The 24,409-nt window shown below is 40.3% G+C and overlaps 1 protein-coding gene across 1 annotated transcript; it reads left to right on the plus strand.

Annotated features, from left to right (window-relative positions):
• The first annotated feature begins 3,677 nt into the window (after positions 1-3,677).
• On the plus strand, positions 3,678-24,409 carry LOC122209059 (zinc finger protein 677-like). The gene is made up of 5 exons (XM_042920669.1): positions 3,678-3,794; positions 6,158-6,224; positions 15,716-15,869; positions 19,892-19,960; positions 20,820-24,409. Exons 2-5 carry the CDS (start codon positions 6,210-6,212, stop codon positions 23,114-23,116), a joined length of 2,535 nt encoding a protein of 844 aa, XP_042776603.1. The 5' UTR covers positions 3,678-3,794; positions 6,158-6,209; the 3' UTR covers positions 23,117-24,409.

The raw sequence follows: 24,409 nt of genomic DNA on the forward strand, positions 1-24,409 counted from the left end.
CCATAGCCTTTTGTACATGGGCTATTATTTTGAAGATTTTATTTTTAAGTTGGGATGAGCACTGAGCGTTGTACGGAAACCAATTTGGCAGTAAATTATATTTAAAAACAAGATTTTAAGTAATCTCTATACCCAAGATGGGGTTCAGGTCATGATCCTAAGGTCAAGAGTGGCAGGCTCCACGAACTGAACCACCTAGGTGCTGCTGTACATATTATTTGTACAATAGATTATGTACAACAAAGAATCATTTATGGGTTTTAGTAGGAGGGTCTGCAATTACAAAAGTATAACATAAAATAGGGACACATGGGGGGCTCAGTCGGTTACGAGTACAACTCTTGATTTCAGCTCATATTGTGATCCCAGGGTTATGGGATCAAGTCTTGTGTCTTGGTCTGTGCTGAGCATAGAAACCACTTGGGATTCTCTCTCTCTCTCTCTCTCTCTCTCTCTCTCTCTCTCTCCCCCACCCCATCTCTATCTCTCAAATAAACAAACAAGTAAATAGCTTTAAAAAAGTAAAATGAAAGAAACTACCAGGAATGAATCTAACAAAAATGTGTAAAGGCTATATGGGGAAAAAACTAAAACATTCCTGAAATATGTGAAAGGAGAAATAAATGAATGTAAATTTACATCATGTTCTTGGATAGAATATCTCAATTTTATAAAATCCCAATAATATAAAAATCTCAATATTATAAAAGAAAATCTCAATATTATCAATTCTCCTTTAGCTAATTTATAAATTTAATTTGATCCTGATATAGATATGATCAGTTAGTTTTTCGAACTAATAATGTGATTGCAAAAATGTTACAGAATACTGAACAATAAAAATAGCCCAAAGTCTAAACAAAACAAAAAACCCAAAATGAGTATAGTTATCCTTATGAGACGTTATTTATAAACAGACTATTATATCAGTGAAGTTAAAAAGTTAAATGTATGCCAAAGTGCATAAGAAAAGTTAATAACCAGCAAAAACTAAAGTGGGGATAATATTAATGCTTGGTATGCGGGAAATGGGAATTCCTATCAAAATGACAATAAGTGTTCTTACTCTTCACATCCTAGAGTGGGATAAAGGTCAAACAAAAGAGAAGTCTATACAGTAAAAAATAATTAAAAATGATTAAATACCTTCCTAAGACCTGCTTCTCAAGCACCTAACTGTAGCCAACCTCTGGCTCATCTTCATTAAAGAAGTTGCTCAGCAACACTTTTGGCTTGAAAAACATCTTTATTGAGTTTTGATACAACTTGTTTTGCATGTTCCGAGTGGCCAGTGGTGTATCCATTGGCAGCACCTGCTTCTTGAGTGTCTTCCAGGACATCACGATTGGCCCCAGGAACTCCAAGATGATAGAACTTAAAATAGAGGCTCTGCGTGCCTCTTTAACAGTCAGCTGCCCAATCGTAACTTGGTGGTAAACACCACTTTAATCTTCCTGTGACTGACTGAACCGAGAAAACATCACATAGAAACATGACTGGGGGTGCTGAATACCAAGATCACACAATCACCACTTTTAACCTTCCCTCCTGTCAGACATTTGGGATTCATGCCCTGGGGCAGTATCTCCCTAGTTTTCAAGCTTTTAAGATACAAGCAGTGGGTCCAGCACATTTACAGGAACATCTCCAGAATTTCCCCAGAGGTGAGGTCTAAGGCATCCTTGTCTTGGTAAGCACCTTTGTGTCTTTTTAAGCTCCCTCTTCCACCTTTTCATGTCATTTGGCTCTTTCTGAAAATCCCAGTTGGTGGGAGCTGAACCCCTGTGCTCTAATCACTCCATGTTTTTTTTTTCTTAACAGTCAGCCCTTTTGTTCTCTGGAGCCCTGACCTTAATTGTGTCCAGGATCGTCTCTGCACGCTGCAGAAGGAATACACAACTGTCTAAAATGACAAGATACCTATAAACTATTGTAAACTGTTAGACAATGAGTAGTTACTTTTTAATTCACTCCTTGCAGAGATTTAAGCCCTGGAAGGGTCAGTCACATAATAGAGAGGATGTGAAAAGCAAATGCAGCCAGCACCACCTTCAGAATTTCCACAGGAAACAGAAGAGGAGCTATTAACTGGCACATTTCCTATTAAAAATTATTAAGAGTGTATATGACGCTGCTGAAAACGTGAAACACTAGTGGTAGAATTTGCTTGCACCATTTATGTACAGAACAGAAATCCTTATCACATGTTTGTGGAAATACTTCAAAACCAGTATTGCATCAGTACTAGGAAAAGTTAACATCTCTCTGAAGGAGTCCACCTTTTAGAAGCTTCCTTATCGGCCCTTGACACCAAGCAATCAGAAACAGAAAACAAAAGGATCAGTTAAAATATCTAATTTTCTGGGTACCTGGGTGTCTCAGTTGGCTGAGCCAGGGACTCTTCGTTTCGGCTGAGATATCTCAGGGTGTGTGATATCCAGTCCAGACATGGGGTGAGGGGCGGCGTACAGAGGGCTCTGCTCAGAGCCTGCTTGGGATTCTAGATCTAGCTCTCTGCCCCTTCCCGCTTGCATTCCCTCCCGTGCTCTCTCTCAAAATAAATAAATTTTTAAAACTCTAATTTTCAAGAAAAAAATAGACTTCTAAAATACCTGAGAACAATTTGTTTAATTAAAATTGCAATGAAATTTGGCAATTAAGGGCTTAAGCACATACAGGTCCGACTGGTAGGTCTCAAAGACATTTGGATTTGTAATTCATCTGGAGAGGTGTGGAGTTGAATATCAAATTTAAGAGAGAGACATTAATCAACACCCATTGACGCAGAAACTTTTATTCCTTTAAAGCAACGTGCCAGCGCTCCGTCCCACAGCCCAAGGCCCGGCGGGGAAAGCCTGGAGTGCAGTCCAAGGAATAGCGAGAAGTGACAGTTGAGTGAAAATTCTGAGGACGAGTTAATACCGAACAGCACAATTCCCACAGGACAGTGTTTATTTCTTTTAATGTTTATTTTATTTTTGAAAGAGAGAGAGTGCGAGCGAGGTAGGGGCAGAGAGAGAAGGAGACAGAATCCAAAGCAGGCTCCAGGCTCTGAGGTGTCAGCACAGAGCCCGATGGGAGGCTCCAACCCACCATAGGGAGATCAGGACCAGAACCAAAGTCAGGCTTAACCTACTGAGCCACACAGGCGCCCCCCGCCCCCCAGAACAGTTGTGCGTGTCGCATTCTAGCGTCCATCACCGACACTGACCACCCCGGCTTTTACTTCATTTAAACAAGGAGCTGTCACTATCCGGGTCTCAGTCGACCCACGAGGACCCCGGGCGCCAGGTCCCCACACCGCTCCGCCTCCCCGCTAGAGCACATGTCCACGGCTCTCTAAAGACTTTTCTCTCACCCCCCCACCCCAACCCGCCCCCCCTCCCAAAAAAAAATTGCTTCCCCGGGCACCGGGCTCAACTTGTGAAATAACGCCGCTCCCAACAGAAGCGACCCACCCTTCCCTGAGGTTGCACCCAGCCTGGCTCGAAACGACACCAGCGGGATTGGGCGGAATCCAAAAGCGGAACCCGACCCGCGCGGCCGGAAGAGAAAACAGACCCGCAGACGCTGGGAGGAGAGTGGTGCGCTGGACCCGCCCCACCGGATGTGTCCTGGACACGCCCCGGCACCGCCCCGCGACGCACGCGCATGCGCCATTTTCTGCAGTCCCGGAAGCTGATCCAGCAGGGCAACGTGCGCTGTGGGGTGAGCGAGTCTCCATTTTTCTGGTTCGCACCAGCGGTTGCGCTGCTCAGTGCCTGGGGCTCCACCCCAGGTTCCGGGGTCGCCTGGTAAGGTAAAATTCTTGAACCGTCTTCTCCCTTTCATCGATCGCGGCCTGGCTCTAAGACGTTCCGAGTCCTTTCTCTCGGGGCGGGTCCCGGGGGTCTGTGGTCGTTTTCGGTTAAAATCGCTCCGAGGCAGGTTCGGGCCAAGCCGTTCTGCCTGTGGCCCTTGCAGACCCCGATATCCTTGCCGGTCACTTTCCTGCTCAGAACCTTTCTCTGACTGCCGAGTGTCCCCCGTGCCCCCAGCCCCATACTGCGTCGGGCACAGTGGTCACTAGGGAGGTGGGTGCAGGCCGTTGGCCGCAGGGTGGCCGTCCGTCTGGGTGTGGACGGAGATGGCGGGGAAGGACGCAGAAATCTGCGGAGTTAGAGGGTCATCAGAAAGTGTGGGGAGAAAAACCGGCGGGGGTTGACACAGGCTGCCGCAGAATAGGGTGAAACTGTCTGTTGGAGGAGGAATAGCGACGGAGGGAAACGGAAATGGACAAAAGGACTGAAGAGAAACAAGGACACAGACTTCTACAGAGAAGAAAACGCGTAGGGGTCACAGACAAGGCACAGGACCCAAACCGTAGTGAAGAACCGAGGATATCAAGTTGTGAAGTACCGACTTGAAGTTTTATGACCTCGTTAATCTAACATTTGGTGAATTGTTTCAGTTGTGGAGAAGAGATTGAGAGTGTGAAACCTGGTGTTTGAGGCATCTGCACTTTCTAAGCATTGCATCAGAAGATCATGCCATTGGCAACCCCTACTCATCCAGGGGGAATAGAACTGTCAGTTAAAGGGGACTTTCTGTAACCACATGGTGCTTTTACGATGGCCATTGTTAACAATACTGTTTGTCTCTCCCCCTTTTTTCGTGGCTCGTGGCATTCTTTTCTGAATTTGATGTATCCTCACACTTGTTGTGACTTTAATCTCAGATTCCACTGGAGAGCTTTTCAACTTCCAAATTATTTTTTCTTGTAATTTTATTGTTCAGAGTAAGAGTTTTATATGCTTTCTACTCTACCATATGTTGCAAGGATTCTTTGATGTCTGTTAAAGAACTTTATGGTATTTCATTACACATCCGTTAAGGATGTTGGTAACCTTTTAACACTCAAAACCTAGTTTAGTGTGCTATTTTAATAATTCAGCAGTTCTCTTCTTGTGTTAAGGCAGTTTATAAATTATCAAGCTTTGAGCTGAGTTCTCCAGCTAAGTAGATGATCCCCTCAAGTCCCCTCTGTCTTCTCTGTACAGATGTTGAAGGGTGGTCTTGATTGATGTGGAACTTGGTTCCAGCAGAGCTCATCCGTTCATAATACAGAGAGTGTTCAGACCTCGCGCCCACAGGTGACCCTTTTTCATGTTTTCCAGGACCAGTAACTATTTGTAATTTCATATAGCTTTTCTGGAAAAGAGGAATTAAATGCTTGGGTTTGGTTAAACCCATAAAAGAGAAGCTTCTCTCCTTCAGGAACATGAAAGGTAATCTGGAATTAGGACAAGGCCTTTCTACTTCAACCTGTCCAGGCCACCTTTTCAGAGATTTCTTACACCCAGTTCTGCTCATTCAACTGAGACTTCTTCAGGGTAACTTGGCAAATTAACTCCCCTGCTAACCCCCGATGGACCCACCTGTAACAGGAGACAATAGACCAAGAATTCTGAACCTGAGTTAATAAGATGCGTGAAATGATTTTCAAAACTAGGTGCGTCTTTGGTAGTGTTGCGGGAGAGAGTGTGCAGTTATAATGGGAGTTCACAATGTGACCCAGTTCCAAAAATATCGAAAGCCACTGGGAAAGAAGCAGGAGCATAGCTCAGAGACAGGGACGTGCCTCTGTCACCCCCACCCTCTCTGTGTATCCTGGCTAAATCTTAAAAATTTGATTGTGTCATCTTTTGACATTAAACCCTCTTACAGGCTTCCGGTCAGCATCAGGACAAAGGTCTAAACTTCTCAGTATGGCTTCCAGGGAGCTCTGGAGCTGGGTGGCCCTTAAGAGTTGGTCCATATTGATGGCATGGACAGTCTTCTCTGTCCTGCATCATCCATTCCTTGGATGCGGGCTACCTAGGGAGGAGCCAAGAACTTGAATGAGCCCATTCCCTTTGGCCAAGTGCCAGGTAGACAAGACAATGCAGTTGCAGTGGAGTGTGTAAGTTTGAGCGGTAGGGGAGGCCTTCGTGAAGAAGTGGGTAAAAAATGCACTTGTTGGCCTCCACATAGGACCTTATTGTCCCCGCATCCCTCCTGTTGCAGTGGGCAGCAAAGGCCTTTTTCCCATGGCAAGTTTCTCCCCATATGTATATTGTGGCAGAGGATGGGGTTATGTTGATTCTGAAAATTAAACAACATCCTTTTTGTCACACAGTATAACCTTACTTGAGAAAGAAGACCAGAAGAAGAGGGGAAAAAAAGAAGGAATGGCTCTTTTCCAGGTAAAATCCCATTTTTTGTTGATTTTTCTTCCTAAAATGTCACTTTGGACTTGTTAATCTTGTCTGTCTGTGAGGTGTCCTGCCTGAGTTGTTTACTCACACCCAGGGCTTTCTCCCAATCTCCCCTCCTCTCTATGCATATTTCTTCTTACTGTGACCAAGTGACGCGGAACTTAGGAAGAGGCACCTGTTAGGTGGTCATCCTGGGAATGTTGTTCTACACAGGCTAGGACTGGAGATAGGGAGTTAGCTCTTTGGTATCTTCAGGAAGGATTCTTCAGAGATCCCTCCTGGATCCTTTTTCAGCTCATATAAACCAGGATTAAAGAGATTATGTATGTAAGTCATGTATTAACGCGCAAAAGCACCTGAGGAACTCTGGAAAATAAGAGTGCTGGAAATTTACTTCATCCGGTTTTACAAATGCATTTTGATGTTAAACCAGGGACTCATTGTGCTTCTGACTCCACGATATTAATACTTTGGAATAGAATAGAAAGTTGAAAGTAGGAATGAGAAGTAGAGAGGGTGTCTTGGTTTATTAACATAATTGGTTTTCAAATGTAGAACCAACCTACTTGTCAAATAGTGTCACAGACGATGAGACTGGAGTTCTCTCTTGTCCAGAAGAGAGCAGATGCAGAATGGAATACGAGAAAGGGTGATGTCCGCAAGGAAACAGAGCCCCCAACAGGGGTTTTGTCTCAGTATTTATTGACCTCACAAGATATTACGAGGTACACGTGAAGAAAACAAGATCTTACATACATGAACACGGAGAAAACCATCAGACAGGAATCATTAATTTGTGTGTGTAGGAAGCAGAGGGTCTGGGAGGCAAGTGGAGTGTGTAACCAAAGTACATTAGTAGATTGGGGTCAGATGGAAAGGAATTTCCTGCAGGTGGTCTAAGAAGTTACTCGTGATCCCATTGCAATATCTCGCTAGCTAACTTCGGACACGTTCGCCCCACGGTGGGAGATTTTCGCCCTAAGCTTTTCTGTAGCTAATGACTTTACCTTGGGTGCTTTTGTCCCGTGGTGGCAGCTTTCTGCCCTAAGCTTTCTAACCTGTTTGTGGAAGTCTAAGGGATTTTTGATCCCCCTGGCTCCCCATTTTGGTTTTTTTCATCTTTAAGTTTGCGTGTGAGGACAGTCATGATGGCTACCTGATCCGTATTTTGCTGTCTGGTGGTTTGGAGAGTGATTCTGCAATGGCATAAAAGGAGACGTCGTATAAGTATTCCACTTCACAGAATTACAACAGAGGATTAGCACCTTTTGTCCTTTTCCTATAAAATGGATGGCAGCCATAAGGGCTTTTAGGCATGCCATTATTTGTTTGTAGAAGTTTGGCTTATTAGCTCTTCGATAATGTTGACCATAACTGGGTTAAGTTACATGTGCAGTTTCATAGTGTGCTGAAGACTAATTCGAGCAATGGTAGCAGAGGCTATAACGCTTACTGTGGCTTGGATCCCCATGATTAAGAGGCCTATGAAACGCCTTTGCCTGCTTAATACCAGTGGCGGAGATCATTGCCATCAGATGCAGATCAGGTGTGTAGGCAATACCACTGCGTTGTAAGAGGAAGTGGGCCTGGTTTGACAGGCGTTTAGGCTTCCCTCATGTTCTATGAGGAGCTAGGAATTGCATTTGTGGAGCGACTTCAGGATGATGGATGAACAGTGAAGTGGTTTCTTCCATCCTGAAAATGGAGCGGTGGTCGTTCATTCTGAGTCATTCTCTGGAAGTCCTGGTTGATGGGAAGGTGTTCTGGGGGTCTCCCCCATGCTATAATACGGCTTCACCAACCAAGAGGGAATCCCCAGAGGTCCGGAATCTGAAAGAATACAAGCATATTCTCAAACCCAAGTGAGAAGTTTGAACTGGCACCATAGGTGAGAGGGTTTATGGAATTTAGGAAAATGGAGCTTAGCTGCGTTAGTCCTTGAGGGTCAAGATTTGAAAACGTAAGAGTGATCATAGTGTGATCGAGGAGAAGTTGAGCTTGTAATGTAGACAACCATGGGTAATTCTGCCTTTTTTGTTGTTTTTAACATATTTTAACATATTTTTTAATGTGCTCATTCTACAACTGCTTGTCCTTGTGTATTGTAGGGAATTTTAATTTCATCTGCCATTTCCTTCTTCCTTTGTTTCCCACATTGTTCCCCCCCTGAAAGTTTTGACTCTTAAAATCTTCAAGGTTGCTGAGGGTGGATGGTCTTCTCTTCTGTAACTTCTTCTTGCTGAATAGGGTCATAGAGAGTCCATCCCTAGGGGCAACATTGGTAAGTTGGGGTAGGTATAGCAGAGTTAGGAAAAGGAAAGACAGTGCAGGGTAAACAGCCTCCTTGAGCATAAAGGATTATCTGTCTACTGGAAGTGGTAGCGGTGAGGAAGTCTTCCAACAGGAGTCACAAAACTGTGACAAAACAGACACAAAAATGGACATGATTAAAAGATCTAATGGAGGTGAGAAGGAAATTCAGTTACTTCTGTGGCACATGACACTTCAATTATCAGAATATCAAGTGATGACCCTATGCTAAAAAACATTAAAACTAGGAATTACATATAATCTCTATAATAGGGTATAGCATGTACTCAAATGTAACCTAAGGATTATTATTTGTTTGACAGTGCTTCCAGAGTAATTCAACTTACTAAAGAAGCCTAATTGGTCAAAAAGACTTCATTTACAATTTAAATCTTTGAAAATTTGTTAGTAAAATACTCAGAAAGTTGTAATCCACCAAGTGTGTTTAGCATCAGACCCCGATATCCTCACTTTCCCTGCAATAAGAAGCTGAAAGCAGATGAGCCTTACTTAGGAATCAGTGATTTAGCATCCCATCCTATTTAGAAAAGGCCTAGATGTCCCAACAAATTCAATCCCAATTTATCATGCACGGAAAACTTTTTGAGTTACTAAAGCCTTTGAAAGCTAGTGTAACAATGACTCATGAAACCTGTGAGACCAAGTTTCCAATTACTTTAAGTTGTAACATGAGCTTATTTGACCTTTGATTAACAGGTCTATTTCAAACCAAGAAACTTACGTTCGGGTCCCCCTAAGGCAGTTTGTTCCCCATGGTTAATTTTTACCTGAAACACTGCTGAGGAAATCTCAAGTGGATGATCTTGGCTCGTTGACATATCAGAGACCATGTTTAAGGATTGGGAAAGGTTTCTATAGGTCATAATATGGCTGAATTTTGGGTAGACCCCGGTGTAGTGTATAATATATGCTCCCAGTTTTTTCGAGTTTTCCAAGGGCAAGATGTCTTGTGAGTTTTCCCGTGGTGTTTGTAAACATAGTAAGGGCATTCTTAATAGGTAGTTGCAAAGGAGTGAGGATGTCTTCAGAGGGAATCTTTTGTTCCTTTGACAAGTCAGATATTTCCCATTGACAAATGGTATAGTTGGCATTCTCAGGGTGTAGGGGTGCTGACGGGGCTGGCTGACAATAAGGAGGTTTAGGTTCCATGGAAAAAGTTTTTATTTACTTTGAGTGTGTCTATATGTTCATAAACATCATCCGCACATAAGGGGAGAGTGTCTGTCAGAACAATAGATCACGTAAGAATAACTCAGGCAGAACATTGGCGCCTTCCATATGTCATGCCTTTAGTGTTTTACCTGTTCATTCCCAAGTGTCTAAGTGAAAGGTTCCTTGCTTAGGAGACCAAGGACAGTGTTGCTGGATAATCATTAATAATTTAAGGAGTGCTATATGATTGTGTTTTTTCTGTTCTAGGGATAGAGAGTCTCCCATAATAATTCTCTCAAAAGTTCAGTGGCAGTGAATCCCTATAGGTTCTGTTTCTCTTACCTCATCAGGAGAGATTGTAGTCCCGTGCATTTTTCTATTTTTGGAGCTCTAGTTGTTAAACAACTAGTTGTTTCCGCATCCTTGAGTAATGTTGGCTTCGTAGCCATGTCGCCTTCCAGTCTTGTCGGCCCTTAGCCACATTGGGTTCTCCCACATTGCCTTGTTAGCCACGTCCCCTGCTGACACACCCACTTCTTAGTCACGCTGGCTTTTCTTCTAATCATGTTGACTTCTCATCGCCTTCTATCACGTGGACATCTGTCACCTCGGCTTTTATCATGTCGACCTCTATCCTGTCGGGGTCACCATCTGGCGAAGACTAGGAGCCTGGAGTTCTCTCTTGCCCAGCAAGAGAGCAGATGCAGATGGAATACGAGAGAGGGTACTGCCTGGGAGAAGACAACAGCCCCCAACATGGGTTTCATCTTGTATTTATTGAGCTCTCAAGATACTACATACGTTGGGAACATGAAGAAAAGAAGATCTTACACATGTGAACATGGAGAAAGCCATCAGACGGGAATCATTAACTTGTGTGTGTAGGAAGCAGAGGGTATTGGGGGCAAGTGGAGTTTGTGATCAAAGTACATTAGTAGATTGGGGTCAGATGGAAAGTAATTTCCTGCCGGTGATGTAACAAGTTGCTCGGTATCCCATTACAATATTTCCCTAACGAATCTCGAGTGATTTTGCCCCTTGGTGGCGGCCCTCCGCCACAAGCTTTCGTAACTTATTTAGGTAAGTATAAGTGATTCTAGAACCTATTTCCCCCCATAACAGTAAATGTTTTATAAATTATTGGTAGCACATCCATCTCATAAAGACCATGGTGTTCTTTTAGGAACTCTCACATGTTGCACATCTTTTAGAGAAAAATGTGTATAATTTAGCCAGACATAGGAGCAGAACTTTCATCACAGAGGATGGTGCTCAGTTTTAATTTTACATAATATTATTAAATTCTTTTTATTATTTTTGTGTGTATGTATTAAACTTCAGTAGTACAGATTTTTGCAGTTCAGTTCCACACACTAATACATTTTTGAAACTAAGAAGTAAAACATGTTCTTCCCTGTCATATCTTCCACCATCACTGATTTTCTTCATTAAGAACCAATGTTCTCTTTCGTACATATTTTCCAAACGTGCGTTTATATATTGTAGCATGAGTTTAGAATATATTCTACTGTAAATGTTTAATCCTATTTTGTTCTGCAAATTGGTATCTTTACATGCCATATGACTTGAAGTCGTTTTCATGAAAGTCAACAAGAGGTAACTGCTTTTTTAGATCCTCATGGGAGTATTCTCTAAATGAAGATCCATGGGTCCTTTACAACTCCTTACTGTTTCAAAGAATGCCACGATGGCTGCTTCTGAGCAGGCCGACTTCACTACAGACTTCTAAGGATGTTTTAAGATTGTACATCTTTTAAGCATGATTACCAGGTTGATGATGGTCTTTCTGAGGAGGCACAGACATTCCACTTAGTAAATAAAGATTTTAAATCAACCTTCTTGACCATCCTCAGCTAAAGGAAAATGTGGAAGAGAACTAAGAAGTAGGAGAACAATATTTCAACAAATAGAAAATATCAGTAAAGAGATAGAAATTATAGCAAAAGGAGGAAATAGAAATGCTGGAGTTAAAGTATAAACACCAGAATTGAAAATTCACTAGAGGGTTCCTCAGCAGATGGACAAAAAGAATAAAGAATCCGTGAACTTAAACAGAGGTTAACTGAAATTGTCAAGTGTGAGGAGGAGAGAGGGGAAATAAAGCTGAATAAAAGGGAATAAAAGAAGAAAAATGGCCAGAGGCAAAGAAACCTTTGGGACACTATAATACTCCTATAAACGTAATAGGAGTTCTAGAAGGAAGGGCAGAAAGAATAATTGAAGAAAGAAGAGCTGAAAACTTCCCAAATTTATCAAAGAGAACCTACACGCCCAAAAAACTCAGTGAACTTCAACTAGGTCCAATGCATGGAGATCCCTGGCAGTCACATAATCGGTCAAGTTTTATAAGATAGAGTGTGGAACGTAGCAAGACAGAAACAACTTCTCATGTACAGGGATTCTGAATAAGATTAATGGTCTGTTTCTCGTTAGAAACTGTGGAGGCCAGGAATCCATCTCCTTTGGTATTAAAAGATTGAAAAATTAAAAAAAAAAACTGTATCAGGAATTCCTTATGAGGCAAACTATACTACAAAATTGATAGTGAAGTTGAGATTCCTAGATGAACAAATGCTGAGGGGGTTCACACTTACAGACATAGACTATAGGCAATGCCACGTGGAGTTCTTCAGGCTGAAATGGATAGAAACTAGCATTACCTCAAAGCCATAGGAACAAGTAACGCTAGTAAAGGTAATTACATAAGTAAATATAAAAGCTCATTATTGTGTTTGTTTTGTAACCCATTTTTTCCTACATGTCTGAAGAGATAGATGAGTCAAACAGAAAAATCTGCTCTTGAGTGTATGCAACATCTGTTCATATCTTTTATGAAGTAGTTTTTGACAACAGCATAAAGGGAGAATGTGTAACAGCAGTTGTTTGTATGGCATTAAAGCTAAGTTAGCATCAACTGAAATTCAAATATTAGTGGTTTAATATGTAAGCTGTAATCCCCAGGATAACCACTCAGAATATAACCTGAAAACATACAGAAAAATAAATAGACCATCAAAATGGTATGCACGCACAGACACCCGAAGAAGGAAGGAATTATGTAACAAAATATTAGCCATACAAACAGCAGATGTTAGAAGTAATTCCTATCAGTAACAACTTGAAAAGTACCTAAATCAAACTCTTCATTAAAAGAGGAATTTTTAAAAATGGTTCCACTCTATGTCTACATACAGCTCACTTTATTTTTCAAAGTATTTATTGATTGTGAGAGAGCGTGAGTGGGAGAGGGGCAGAGAGAGGGAGAGAGAAATTCAAGCAGGCTCTGCAGTGTCAGTGCAGAGACCGTTGCTGGGTTCGGTCTCACAAACTGTGAGATCATAACCTGAGCTGAAATTGAGAGTCAGATGCTTACGCGACTGAGCCCCCAGGCACTCTGAAGCTCACTTTAGATATACAAATAGGTTGAAAGTTGAAGGATAGAAAAAGATATTTATGTGGATAGTAATGAACCCTAGCTGGGTAGCTATACAGGTTTCAGACCAAATGGGCTTGAAGGTGTAAAATTGTTACCAAGCATGTTGAGACTCATTATATATTGAAAAAAGGACAAATCATCGAGGAAGTAAAACAACTATAAATAATAGGTACATAACAACAAAGCCCCCAAGCATTTGAAGCAAACATTGGGGAGATTGTTCTACTATACTAGTTGGAGCACTCAATGCTCCCTATTTAATAGTTGATAGAACAACCAGACATCAGTAATAAAGCAGTGAGCAACACTGTAAACCAGCAAGGCTCAGCAGACATATACAGAACAGTGCATCCTGCAAAAACTCAAAAATTAGGGGTAGAAGGGAACTGGCTTAGTCTGAAAAAGCTTATTACTAAATTTCTATAGCTAACCTCATATTCGCTGGTGAACACCTGAAAACATCCCTTAATGCTGAAAACAAAACAAGCATGCCCCGTGTTGCCGCTCCAACTGAGCACTCTACTGGAAGTTCTAACCAGAGAAATTACAGAAGAAAAATAAATAAAATGTGTCAAATGGGAAAAGAAATCAAATTATGTTTACTCATAGTATACATGATCTCCTCTTTAGAAATAAAGAATACTCATTCCTAGAATGAATTTACTGAAGTTACAGAATACAATATCAACACTCAAAATTCAGTTGCATTTCTGTACACTAGCAGTCAACAAAGGGAAAGTAAGTCAACACTTCCATTTACAAGAGCAAGACATCAAATGGGAATAAATTTAATTGAGTTTGAAGTTGTATACAGAGTGAAAACTACAAATGTTGGTGAGGGAAGTTAAAACCTAAGTAAATGTCAGGATATCTTGTGTTTCTGCCTTGGAAGACTGTAAAACGGAGAGCTCCCCAGAGTAACATAAAGAGTAATGCAGTCCTTGGCAAAACCTCAACAGTGTTTCTTGCTATGTTGGGAATCGTGATTCTCAAACTCATATTGAATTGGTATGGACACCACATAACCAAAATAAATGTGAGAAGGAACAAAATTGGAGGACCTACATTTCCCAACATCAATACTAATATAGTTACGTGAAGTAATGAAAAGCATGATTGCACCAGAGGCTAGAAATATTGATCAAAACGATAGAACTGAGCATCCACAAGTAAACCCACACATCTTCAGTCCATTCCTTTTTTTACAAGTGTGCTGAAAACAGACACTGGAAAAATAAAAGTCTCTTAAATGGTACTGACACATTTAGATATCTGTGTGAGAATGAAATTGAAACTACCTTGTGCTGTGTAAGGAAATGAATTCAGATTTAATCAAAGACTAAGTGTAAGAGCCTAAACTATAAAAGTCTCACGTGAAAACATAGGGGGTAAGTCTACATCACCTTCGGGTTGGCAGTGGATTTTTACACATGATCCCAAAAGAAAAAGAGAACCAGACAAAGTAGATAAATTGGTCATCATCTCAATTATTCATGTCTGTTCACTGGAGGACATTATCACCTAAGTGGAACAATCTAGCAAATGGGAGGAAATAATTTGCCAGCACATATCTACTAAGCATCTACAACCCAGAATATGTGAAGAACTTATACAAGTCACAACCAACATACAAAGAACCCAACTTGAACAATGGTCAAAGGATTTTAATAGACATTTCTCCATAGAAGATACACAAATGAACCCAGCACATGAAGAAATGTTCAATGAAAGTAGTCATTATTAAAATGTAAAATCAGAACCACAGTGAGCTATCGTTTCACATCCACTAGGATGACTGTTGTGAAACAAAAATAAAGATGTGGAGAAATTCGAATCATGACACGTTGCTGTAAAAATATAGGTACTGTGGAAAAGAGTGTGACAGAGTCTGAAAAAATTAAACCATGTGCCCCAGTAATTCCACTCCTAGGTATATAACCAAAAGAATTGAAAACAGGCATCCAAACACTTCTACTGGAACTTAGTAATATTAGCCAAAGGTCATAACTACCAAATGATTTACAGTAGTTGAGTGAATATGGTCTACTCCTGTAATCGAATATTCTACAGCCAGAAGAAAGGAAATGGACCACTGATACATACTATATTGTGGATGAGCCCCAAGGATGATTCTATGTGAAAGAAGGCAGATGCAAAAGGTCACATTTTTGATCCCTTTCCTTTTACAAGAAAAGATCTAAGATCGGTGAATCCACAGAGAAAAACATTAGTGGTTGCCAGGGACTGGGCAATAGGAAGCACCTGTTAATGAGTAAAGTCTTTCCTATGGGGCTGATAAAAAAGTTTTGGATCTAGACAGAGGTGATGTTTGTGCAATATTTGAGTGCAATAATTGCCCCCTAATGGTATTTTAAAGTGGCTAATTTTATGTTCACTGTAACTCACTCAAAATTATCTTACACGGATCAAAGAACACTCATTCTAGTCAAGTCAGTCTTTACACATCTGTGCTTCTCTTGTCTTTGGTCAAATAAGAACATGTTCCCTGTCCATTTGGTGAAATGTGTTTTCCTTTCAGGGACGGTTGACCTTCAGGGATGTGGCCATAGAGTTCTCTCAGGAGGAGTGGGAGTGCCTGGACCCCGCTCAGAGGGCCTTGTACAGGGACGTGATGTTGGAGAACTACAGGAACCTGGTCTCCGTGGGTGAGGATAACTTGCCTCCAGAAGTCGGTAGTTACTTTTTATGTCTGTGCTGTGCATTTTCTAATGAGAGCCCCTGTTTTGATCATAAGAGTTCCAATTCCTTGTTCTTAAGGGAGTGATTGCAGCTGTTTTGATTGAGAGTGGAAAGGGTTCATAATGTGGCAAGTGGACTCTAACTTCCCTTTCCTTCAGAAGTTCTGCATTCCTGCTTGTTGATGTGGGTGCAGAACTTAGCAGTCAGAAAAGCCTAAGGGAGGGAACTGGTGATGAGGAGCCTTGGGTGTTCTGTGTAAGTGAAGAATCTCTAAATTCTACTCCTGAAACCAGCATTACATTCTCTGTTAACTAACTAGAATCTAAGTAACAATCTCAGAGTTGGGGAATAGGATCTAAAACCCTTATATTCTTAGCAAAGTCCAAGTTTGCTGACATCTTGAAAGATAAGTCTCAGAGAGAAAAACCGTATTTAAAGTAGGAGGGAAAAAAGGAAACCTCGTGGTGAATTTATTTAAATCTCTGATTCTGTCGTCTTACCCTTGTGCCTTTGGTTAAGTGGTTCTTGGAAAAAACCCAGATGTCTGCACACCTAAAATAATCCTTAAGCACACAGGCACTCATTTGAGTAATTTTTGAAATATGTTTCTACACCACTTAAAATGAATATCCTTTCTTGTTTGCTGAACCAAGAGCAGGGAATTTGTTCTGGAAGAGCCAAGCAGATCATGTTCTGTTTTTCTTGATAAACGAAAATCTATTCTTGAGGTGAATATCATCTCTGTTTTGGAAAAAGAGAAAGAGACTTGGATAGTGGAAAGTGAAATGAAGACAGGGGAACATCCACATAGTGGGCAATGTATTGGGGTGTGAGCACAAGTGAGAGCTCAGATGAGCAGAGGAAGCTGCTCCAGTAAATATCGTTTGGGAAGAATCTGTGAGAAAATACAAGTTTATTTCTTAGGAACTTTCAAAGGAAATCCGCCTCCACCCCCCAAACATTTCTCAATCTGTTAAATGTGTAGAAATTTAAACTTCCACTATTATACCTACAACCCTTTACCTAGCCCCTCCGACCATACTGGTGCCGTGGTTTGAGAGGGACTGGGATTGCTGTCCCTATGGCGTATTTTCCCTGATCCCTCTTGGTTCTCATTCCATACAGGTCAGAGGTGAGGCCTTTGTAGTGCAGACCCCAGGATGTATTCACTTTGCATTTCCATTTTGTATCCTTGGAGAACTTCTCAGGAGACACAAAAATTATAGCATCTGTCTAATAAAGTAGATAAAAGTCTGTGTCTTTCCTCGGCCATCCTGGCTTCTGAAGATCACTGCCTTGTGCATAAATTAGGCATAAGTCACGATGTGGATAATTCCAAAAGTGAAAAATCCAAAAGTAAATGTAGTGTAAATACAGCTCAGCTTGGTGATATCTCTAGTTTGTTTTTCTGTAGGAAAACCATGTATCATTCTACAGATGTTTATTGCATTCCTGGTATACTGTAACTACCATATTGATTTTTTTGGTTTTGTTTGTTTGTTTTAAGAACTCAAGAGGCAGCAGCAATTTTTGATTTTAAGTAATTTCTACAACCAGAGTGGGGTTTGAACTCAACTGCAAAGTCAAGGGTTGCATGGTGTACTGACTGAGACAGCCAGGCAGCCCAGTTTTTTTCTTTATTAACCTTTTGATCACCTTCACCCATTTCTGCTCACCTACCTGCGTGTAGCAACGACCAATATGTTCTCTGTATCTAATGAGTTTTTGTTTCTTTAAGATTGCACACATAGGAGCAATCATACTGTAGTGGTCTTTGACTCATTCCACATAGCATATTGTCCTCAAGGTCCATCTCTGTTGTCACAAATGGGAAGATTGTATTCTACTTAGTGGCTAGATAATATTGTGTTGTATATACACATCTTTATCCATTCACCCATCAACGGACACTTAGATTGTGTTCGTATCTCAGCTGTTACAAATAGTGCTGCAGTGAACATCAGAATGCTTCTATCTTTTCTAGTTAGTATTTTTGTTGTCTTCAGATAAATACCCAGTAGAATTGGTGGATCACACAGTAGTTCTCTTGGCTACACCAATCATTCTCCACCCGTTGACAACACGTGTTGTTTCTTGTCTTTTTACTAACTGCCATTCTAATATTAGGTGTGAAGCGATATTGTGGTTTTGATTTGCATTTCCCTGAGGATGAATGACGTTGAGCACCTTTTCATGGTCCTGTTGGCCATCTCTAAGTCTTTGGAAAATGTCTATTCAGATCTTGTGCCCATTTCTTAAATTGGGTTATTTGAGCATGTTTTGGGAATGTTTTAGATTATTAGTCCATTATCAGATACATGATCTGCTAATAGTTTCTCCCATTCAGTAGGATGCCTTTTCATTTTGTTGAAAAAGTGTTCCTTTGCTATGTAGACATGTTTCAGTTTGATATAATTCCAAACGTTTTTGCTTTTGTTGTTTTTTCTTTTGGTTTTGAGAGTCAAAAAACAAAAGCAAAAGTCATTGCCTAGACATGTTTCAAGAAGCTCATTACCCCCTAACTTTTCTCAATAGGAGTTTTATGATTTCAGGTCTTAGGTTTAAGTCTTTAATCCATTCTTAGTTAACTTTTGTGTATGGTATCAGATAGTGGTACAGTTTCATGCCTTTGCCTCTGGCTGTCCCGTTTTCCCAAACCATCAATTGAAGAGATTGTGCTTTCCCCCTTTGTATAGTCATGTCTCCTTTATTGTAAATTAAGTGACCATGTGTGTGGGTTTATTTCTGGGCTGTATTCTGTTCTGTTGATCTATTTGTGTATTTTTATGCTAATACCATACTGTTTTAATTACCACAGCTTTGTAGTCAGGGGGTTTGAAATCAGGGAATGTGATGCCTCCAGCTACGTACTTTGTTGTCAAGATGCTTTGGCCATTCAGGATCTTTAGTGGCTCCATAGAAATTTTAGGATTTTTCACTTTTGTGGGTATGTTTTCATGTGGACAGAAATTTTCCACTTATTTGTGTGAATACCAAAGAGTGGGACTGCTAGGTTGTATTTAAGGGTACGTTTAGTTTTGTAAGAAAGTGCAGACTGTTCCAAAGAGGAGTACCATTTTGCATCCCCCCCAGCAATGAATGAGAGTTCTTATGGCTCCACATTCTCACTAGTATTTGGTGTTAGTGTTGTGGATTTTGGCCATTCTCATAAATGTGCAGTGATATCTAATTGTTACAACAGATATTTTTCTCGATTAAAGTTATGACTTTTCTTTAATGTTTGTTTACTTTTGAGAGAGAGAGAGGAGGGAGGGAGGGAGCATGAGCGGGGTAGGGGCAGAGAGAGAGACACAGAATCCGAAACAGGCTTCTGGCTCTGAGCTATCAGCACAGAGCGTGTTGCGGGCTTTTGAAGTCCTAAGCCTGCAATCATGACCTGAGTCGATGTCAGACACTTAACTGACTGAGCCCCCCAACTGATGCTATGGTATTCTTTAAGAATTTGTGATATCTTGAAAACATATTTTTTAAGTTCCTGTTTAGTCCCAGAAATATCATTAACCTGATTTGCCATAGGTTTTTCTGTAATGATACATTATGTTGGGGTGCTTGGGTGGCTCAGACAGTTAAGGATCTGACTCTTGATATTGACTCAGGTCATGAAGTCACATATGTGAGTTTGAGCCCTGCATTGCACAATGCGCTTACAAGCTGGAGACCTCAGGGGAATTTCCCCTCTCCCCCCTACCCCCACCCCTCCCCCTTTTGCAAGCTCGCTCCCTCTAAGCAACAACCTTAAAAAGCATTCTAGTACATTTCTCCTGGAACATGTATACATTATGTAATTCTCTTGAGTATATACCTAGAAGTGGAATTCATGGGATAGTTTGATAATTTTTAGAGCAAATACTGAAATAGATACAACTGTACAGTCTTCCTATAACCCTGTCTCCCTGTTGAATGTTTTCCACCTTTGCTTCATGCCCATAGTTGTGTTCCTACAGAATGTGTCAGTATTATACCTTTTGCTGAATGTGTTTTCTTTTTCCCCAAGGTCCTGCATTAAACTTACACCACAATCATATTCCCATAGAGATGCAAGCACAAGCCCTGTCTCCACATGGTCAGTTACTTCTTATGCTTCATTTTTGCTTTTCTGAATCCAAGTCCTGGCCTTTCCTCAGATGTTTCCTTGAGCTAAACAAACCATCCTCGTATATCCCGGTATATTAATTTTGATCAACAAAGCACCTCAGTTTACACAGCACCTGACTCCCCTGTCCCCTGTACTGCAGAAGGATCCCTATTCATACAGGGGAACATGCATATGAATTGCTCAGGACAGCAGCTTGATCTGGTGGTTAATTATACTGTGTGTTTAATATTGTGTGAACATATGATGAGAGAAACAAGATATTTTAAAGACTATGTTACAACCTACATATTGATAGATCTAGGAGGTTAAGTTAATAAGTAACCATAGTTACACAAACTAGTAGTCCCTGGGATTCTAAAGCAGTTTTTCTTGGAGACGTAAAGACAGGATTTACATTCCATAAGGAACACATACTAGGAGGAATGAAAGATTCGTTGAGCATCACTGAAATATGAGATACTGGGTTCAGGTAAACACGTTTTTATAAAGACTAAGATTTAAGGAAGATAGACATCTCTATGATATTCATGCACAGTTATAAAATAACCAGTGTGTAGATGGGCTCTGTAATCATGAAGTGTCATTTAATTATCCAGTTATGTGTCCAAAAAATATGGATAGTGTAAAATGTGTTTTGAAAAATTACCTTAAAATCAGAGAAATTATTAATATGGAAAACGTTATAAAAAGAGAACTCAAAAACATTGTATATGACAAAAGTGTTTGAAGACCATTGTTGACTAACTTCCTTTATTTACTGTAATTATTTAGGTGTGTAATTATTGAATTTAGTATAAAATATTTACCTTCCGACTGTATTTGATAGGAAGTCTTTCTGCTGGATTTGCACTCATGGAATTGTCACCAGGGGAGGACATTTATAAAGAAGTATTTTACCACTTAGTGATATTGGAGAGAAATGAAAGCCATGGCATCAAGGATTTTGGTCTCAAGGAAGTCTGGGAAAATAGGCATGAGTTTGAAAATCGGTGGGGAGATGATGCAAGAAATTACAAAGACGTGCCTTTGACCCATAACAAAAATCTCACTTGTAGGAAAGATCAGCCACTTAATCAGCCCTCAGTTACTCTTCCTGAAAAGCAGAGTGTTTCTGTGAGAAAAAATACATACCAGTATGTCATGAATAATGAACCATTCATCAGGACTTTGTTACAACAGGACAGTAACGTAAGTGGTTCTGGAAACCAGTACATAAACTGCTTGGAAAATAGAATTGGATTAAATTTGCAGGCACACCTGGATGAACTCCAGAGGTTTCACAGTGAGGAGAAAATGTATGAATGTAATCCAACTGAGAAGTCTGTCAGCAATGGTTCCTCAGTCTCACCACTTGAAAGAATTCCCAGGGCCCAAAACATTTGGAATAAATCTAGGAAGATTTTTCATTTGTTACCTGCACAGGCCAGGAGAGCATGCACTAGACAAAAATCTTATCAATGTACTGACTGTGGGAAGGATTTTAGCAAAACCTCAAACCTCATGAGCGATGAGGGTATTCTTTCTGGACAGAGACCTTACAGATGTAATGCATGCAGCAAAGCCTTTGCTGAGCGTTTAAGCCTTACTCAAGATAAAATCCATAGTGGAGAGAAACCTTACAAATGTAGTGAGTATGGCAAAGGTTTTAAGCAGTGCTCACACCTCTTTAGACATCAGAGTACACATCCTGGAGAAAAACCACACATATGTGATGTGTGTGGCAAGGCTTTTATCAGAAGCTGTAGGCTTAATCAACATCGGAAGATTCACACAGGAGAAAAACCTTATTCATGTAGTAAATGTGATAAGGCTTTTCGCACGCGTTCTCACCTCTTGGGTCATGAGAGAACTCATACTGGAGAGAAACCTTACAAGTGTAGTGAGTGTGGCAAAGCCTTTACCGATGGTTCACATCTTAGTCAACATAGAAAAATCCATACTGGAGAGAAACCGTACAAATGTAATGAGTGTGCCAAAGCGTTTACCCAATCTGGAAACCTTACTAGGCATCAGAAAATACACACTGGTGAGAAACCACACAAATGTAATGTGTGTGACAAGGCTTTTATCCAAAGTTCAAGCCTTATAGCACATCAGAGAATTCATACAAGACAAAGACCTTATAAATGTAATAAATGTGATAAGGCTTTTATCAAACATTCACAGCTTTGCGGACATGAGAGAACTCATACTGGAGAGAAACCTTACAAATGTAATGAGTGTGGTAAAGAGTTTATCCAGTCTTCACGCCTCTCTACTCATCAGAGAGTCCATACAGGAGAGAAACTATATAAATGTAACATATGTGGCAAGGTCCATAGTCAAAATTCAAACCTTGCAAATCATCAGGATATGGATACTGGAGAGAAACCTTACAAAGTCAATGAGTGTGCCAAAGCGTTTTCCCAATTTGGAAACCTTACTAGGCATCAGAAAATACACACTGGGGAGAAACCACTCAAATGTAATATGTGTGACAAGGCTTTTATCCAAAGTTCAAGACTTATGGCACATCAGAGAATTCATACAGGAGAAAAGCTTCATAAATGTACTAAATGTGATAAGGCTTTTATCAAACGTTCAGAACTTTTGCGTCATGAGAGAACTCATACTGGAGAGAAACCTTACAAATGTATTGATTGTGGCAAGGCCTTTTCATGTAGTTCACATCTTACTCAGCATAAGAAAATCCATACTGGAGAGAAACCGTACAAATGTATTGATTGTGGCAAAGCCTTTGCGATGCGTACACGTCTGACACAGCATAAGCGAATCCATACAGGAGAGAAACCTTACAAATGTAATGAATGTGGTAAGGCTTTTACCCAACGTTCACATCTTTGGAGTCATGAGAAAATTCATACTGGTGACAAACCTCACAAATGTAATCAGTGTGGCAAAGCCTTTACCCAGCCTTCAAAACTCACTAGACATCAGAAAGCCCATACAGGAAAGAAAACATGTAAATGTAACATATGTGGCAAGTTGTATACTACAAATTCAAACTTTGCAAATCATCAGAGAATCCATACTGTTGAGAAACCTTATAAATGTAATGAGTGTGACAAAGCGTTTACCCAATTTCAAAGTCTTACTAATCAACAGAAAATACACACTGGCTAGAAATCACACAAACAATATGTGTGTAACAAGGCTTTTATCCAAATGTCAAGCCTTTTGGCATTTCAGAGAATCCATACAGGTGAAAATCCTTGTAAATGTACTAAATGTAAAGCTTTTAGCACAAGTTCAAATCTTTTTGGTCATGAGAGTACGCATACTGGAGAGAAACCTTACAAATGTAGTGAGTGTCGCAAAACCTTACTGAATGCTCAAATCTTACTCAACATAAAAAAAAATCAATACTGGGGAGAAACTTTACTAATGTAATGAGTGTGTCAAAGCGTTTACCCCATTGGGCAACCTTGCTAAGCATCAGAAAATATACACTGGCATAATGTATACCATTATGTAATTACAAATGGTAATTTGTAATTTTCCAAGCATTATGTAATTACAAATGTAATTACAAATGTAATGTGTGTAACAAGGCTTTTATCCAGTGTTCAAGCATTACAGAAGATTAGAGAATTCATTCAGGAGGAAAACCTTTTAAATGTAATAAATGTGGTGAGGCTTTTAGCAAATGTTCTCACCTTTGGGGTCATGATGGAACTCATACTGGATAGAAACTGTACAAATGTATTGAGTGTGGAAAAGCCTTTATGGAGCATTCACATCTTACTCAATGTGAACCTAATATGTGTGGCAGTGCTTTTATTCAAAGCTCAAGCTTTGGGAAGCATCAAAGAACTCCTAGGAGAAATAAACAAATGAGCAAGTGTTCAAGACTTGCTCAGTATCAGATTTCACCATGGAGAGGAACCATATGAAACTAACATAAGTGGGAAAGCTTGTAACCAGGGTTCATACCTCACCTGATAGAATAGAAGCCTCTGAAAGAAAGCACACACTAGGAATGTATGACAAGGCTTATCTAAAGCTTCTTATACTTTGAGGAATGTAATTTCTTCTAGAGAGAACCCTTACAAATAAAATGAGTGTCATCTGGGTTATAAAAAGTGTACAAGTTGGGGATGGGTTAAAACAGGTGAATGGAGTTAAGAGGTACAGACTTCCATTGATAAAAAAACAAAATATACAACTTTGTTCTTTGTGGTCTAGAAAGAATTCACATAACATGGAAACCATATAAATGTATCAAAGTCTTTACATCAGCATACACCAAAGAATTCTTACTGGACAGGAACATTAAAGAGTAATGAAGGCGATAACTTCGCCAATTCTTCAATGGACTACAATTTAAAACTTCATGCTAGGGGGACCTCGGTTTGCTTTGACAATTAACCAATCTTAGGTGTTAAATTCCAGAAAATAAAAAGTATTTAAAACTCA

This window comes from Panthera leo, chromosome E2 (assembly GCF_018350215.1).
Source record: "Panthera leo isolate Ple1 chromosome E2, P.leo_Ple1_pat1.1, whole genome shotgun sequence".
Classification (NCBI taxonomy): Eukaryota; Metazoa; Chordata; class Mammalia; order Carnivora; family Felidae; genus Panthera; species Panthera leo.

Bases quoted from the DNA above. Each gene is read 5' to 3' on its own strand.
- LOC122209059 (XM_042920669.1), top strand. The intron at 15,870-19,891 runs GTAGTTACTTTT...TTTTTCCCCAAG, and splicing joins TAACTTGCCTCCAGAAGTCG to GTCCTGCATTAAACTTACAC. The intron at 19,961-20,819 runs GTCAGTTACTTC...TGTATTTGATAG, and splicing joins ACAAGCCCTGTCTCCACATG to GAAGTCTTTCTGCTGGATTT.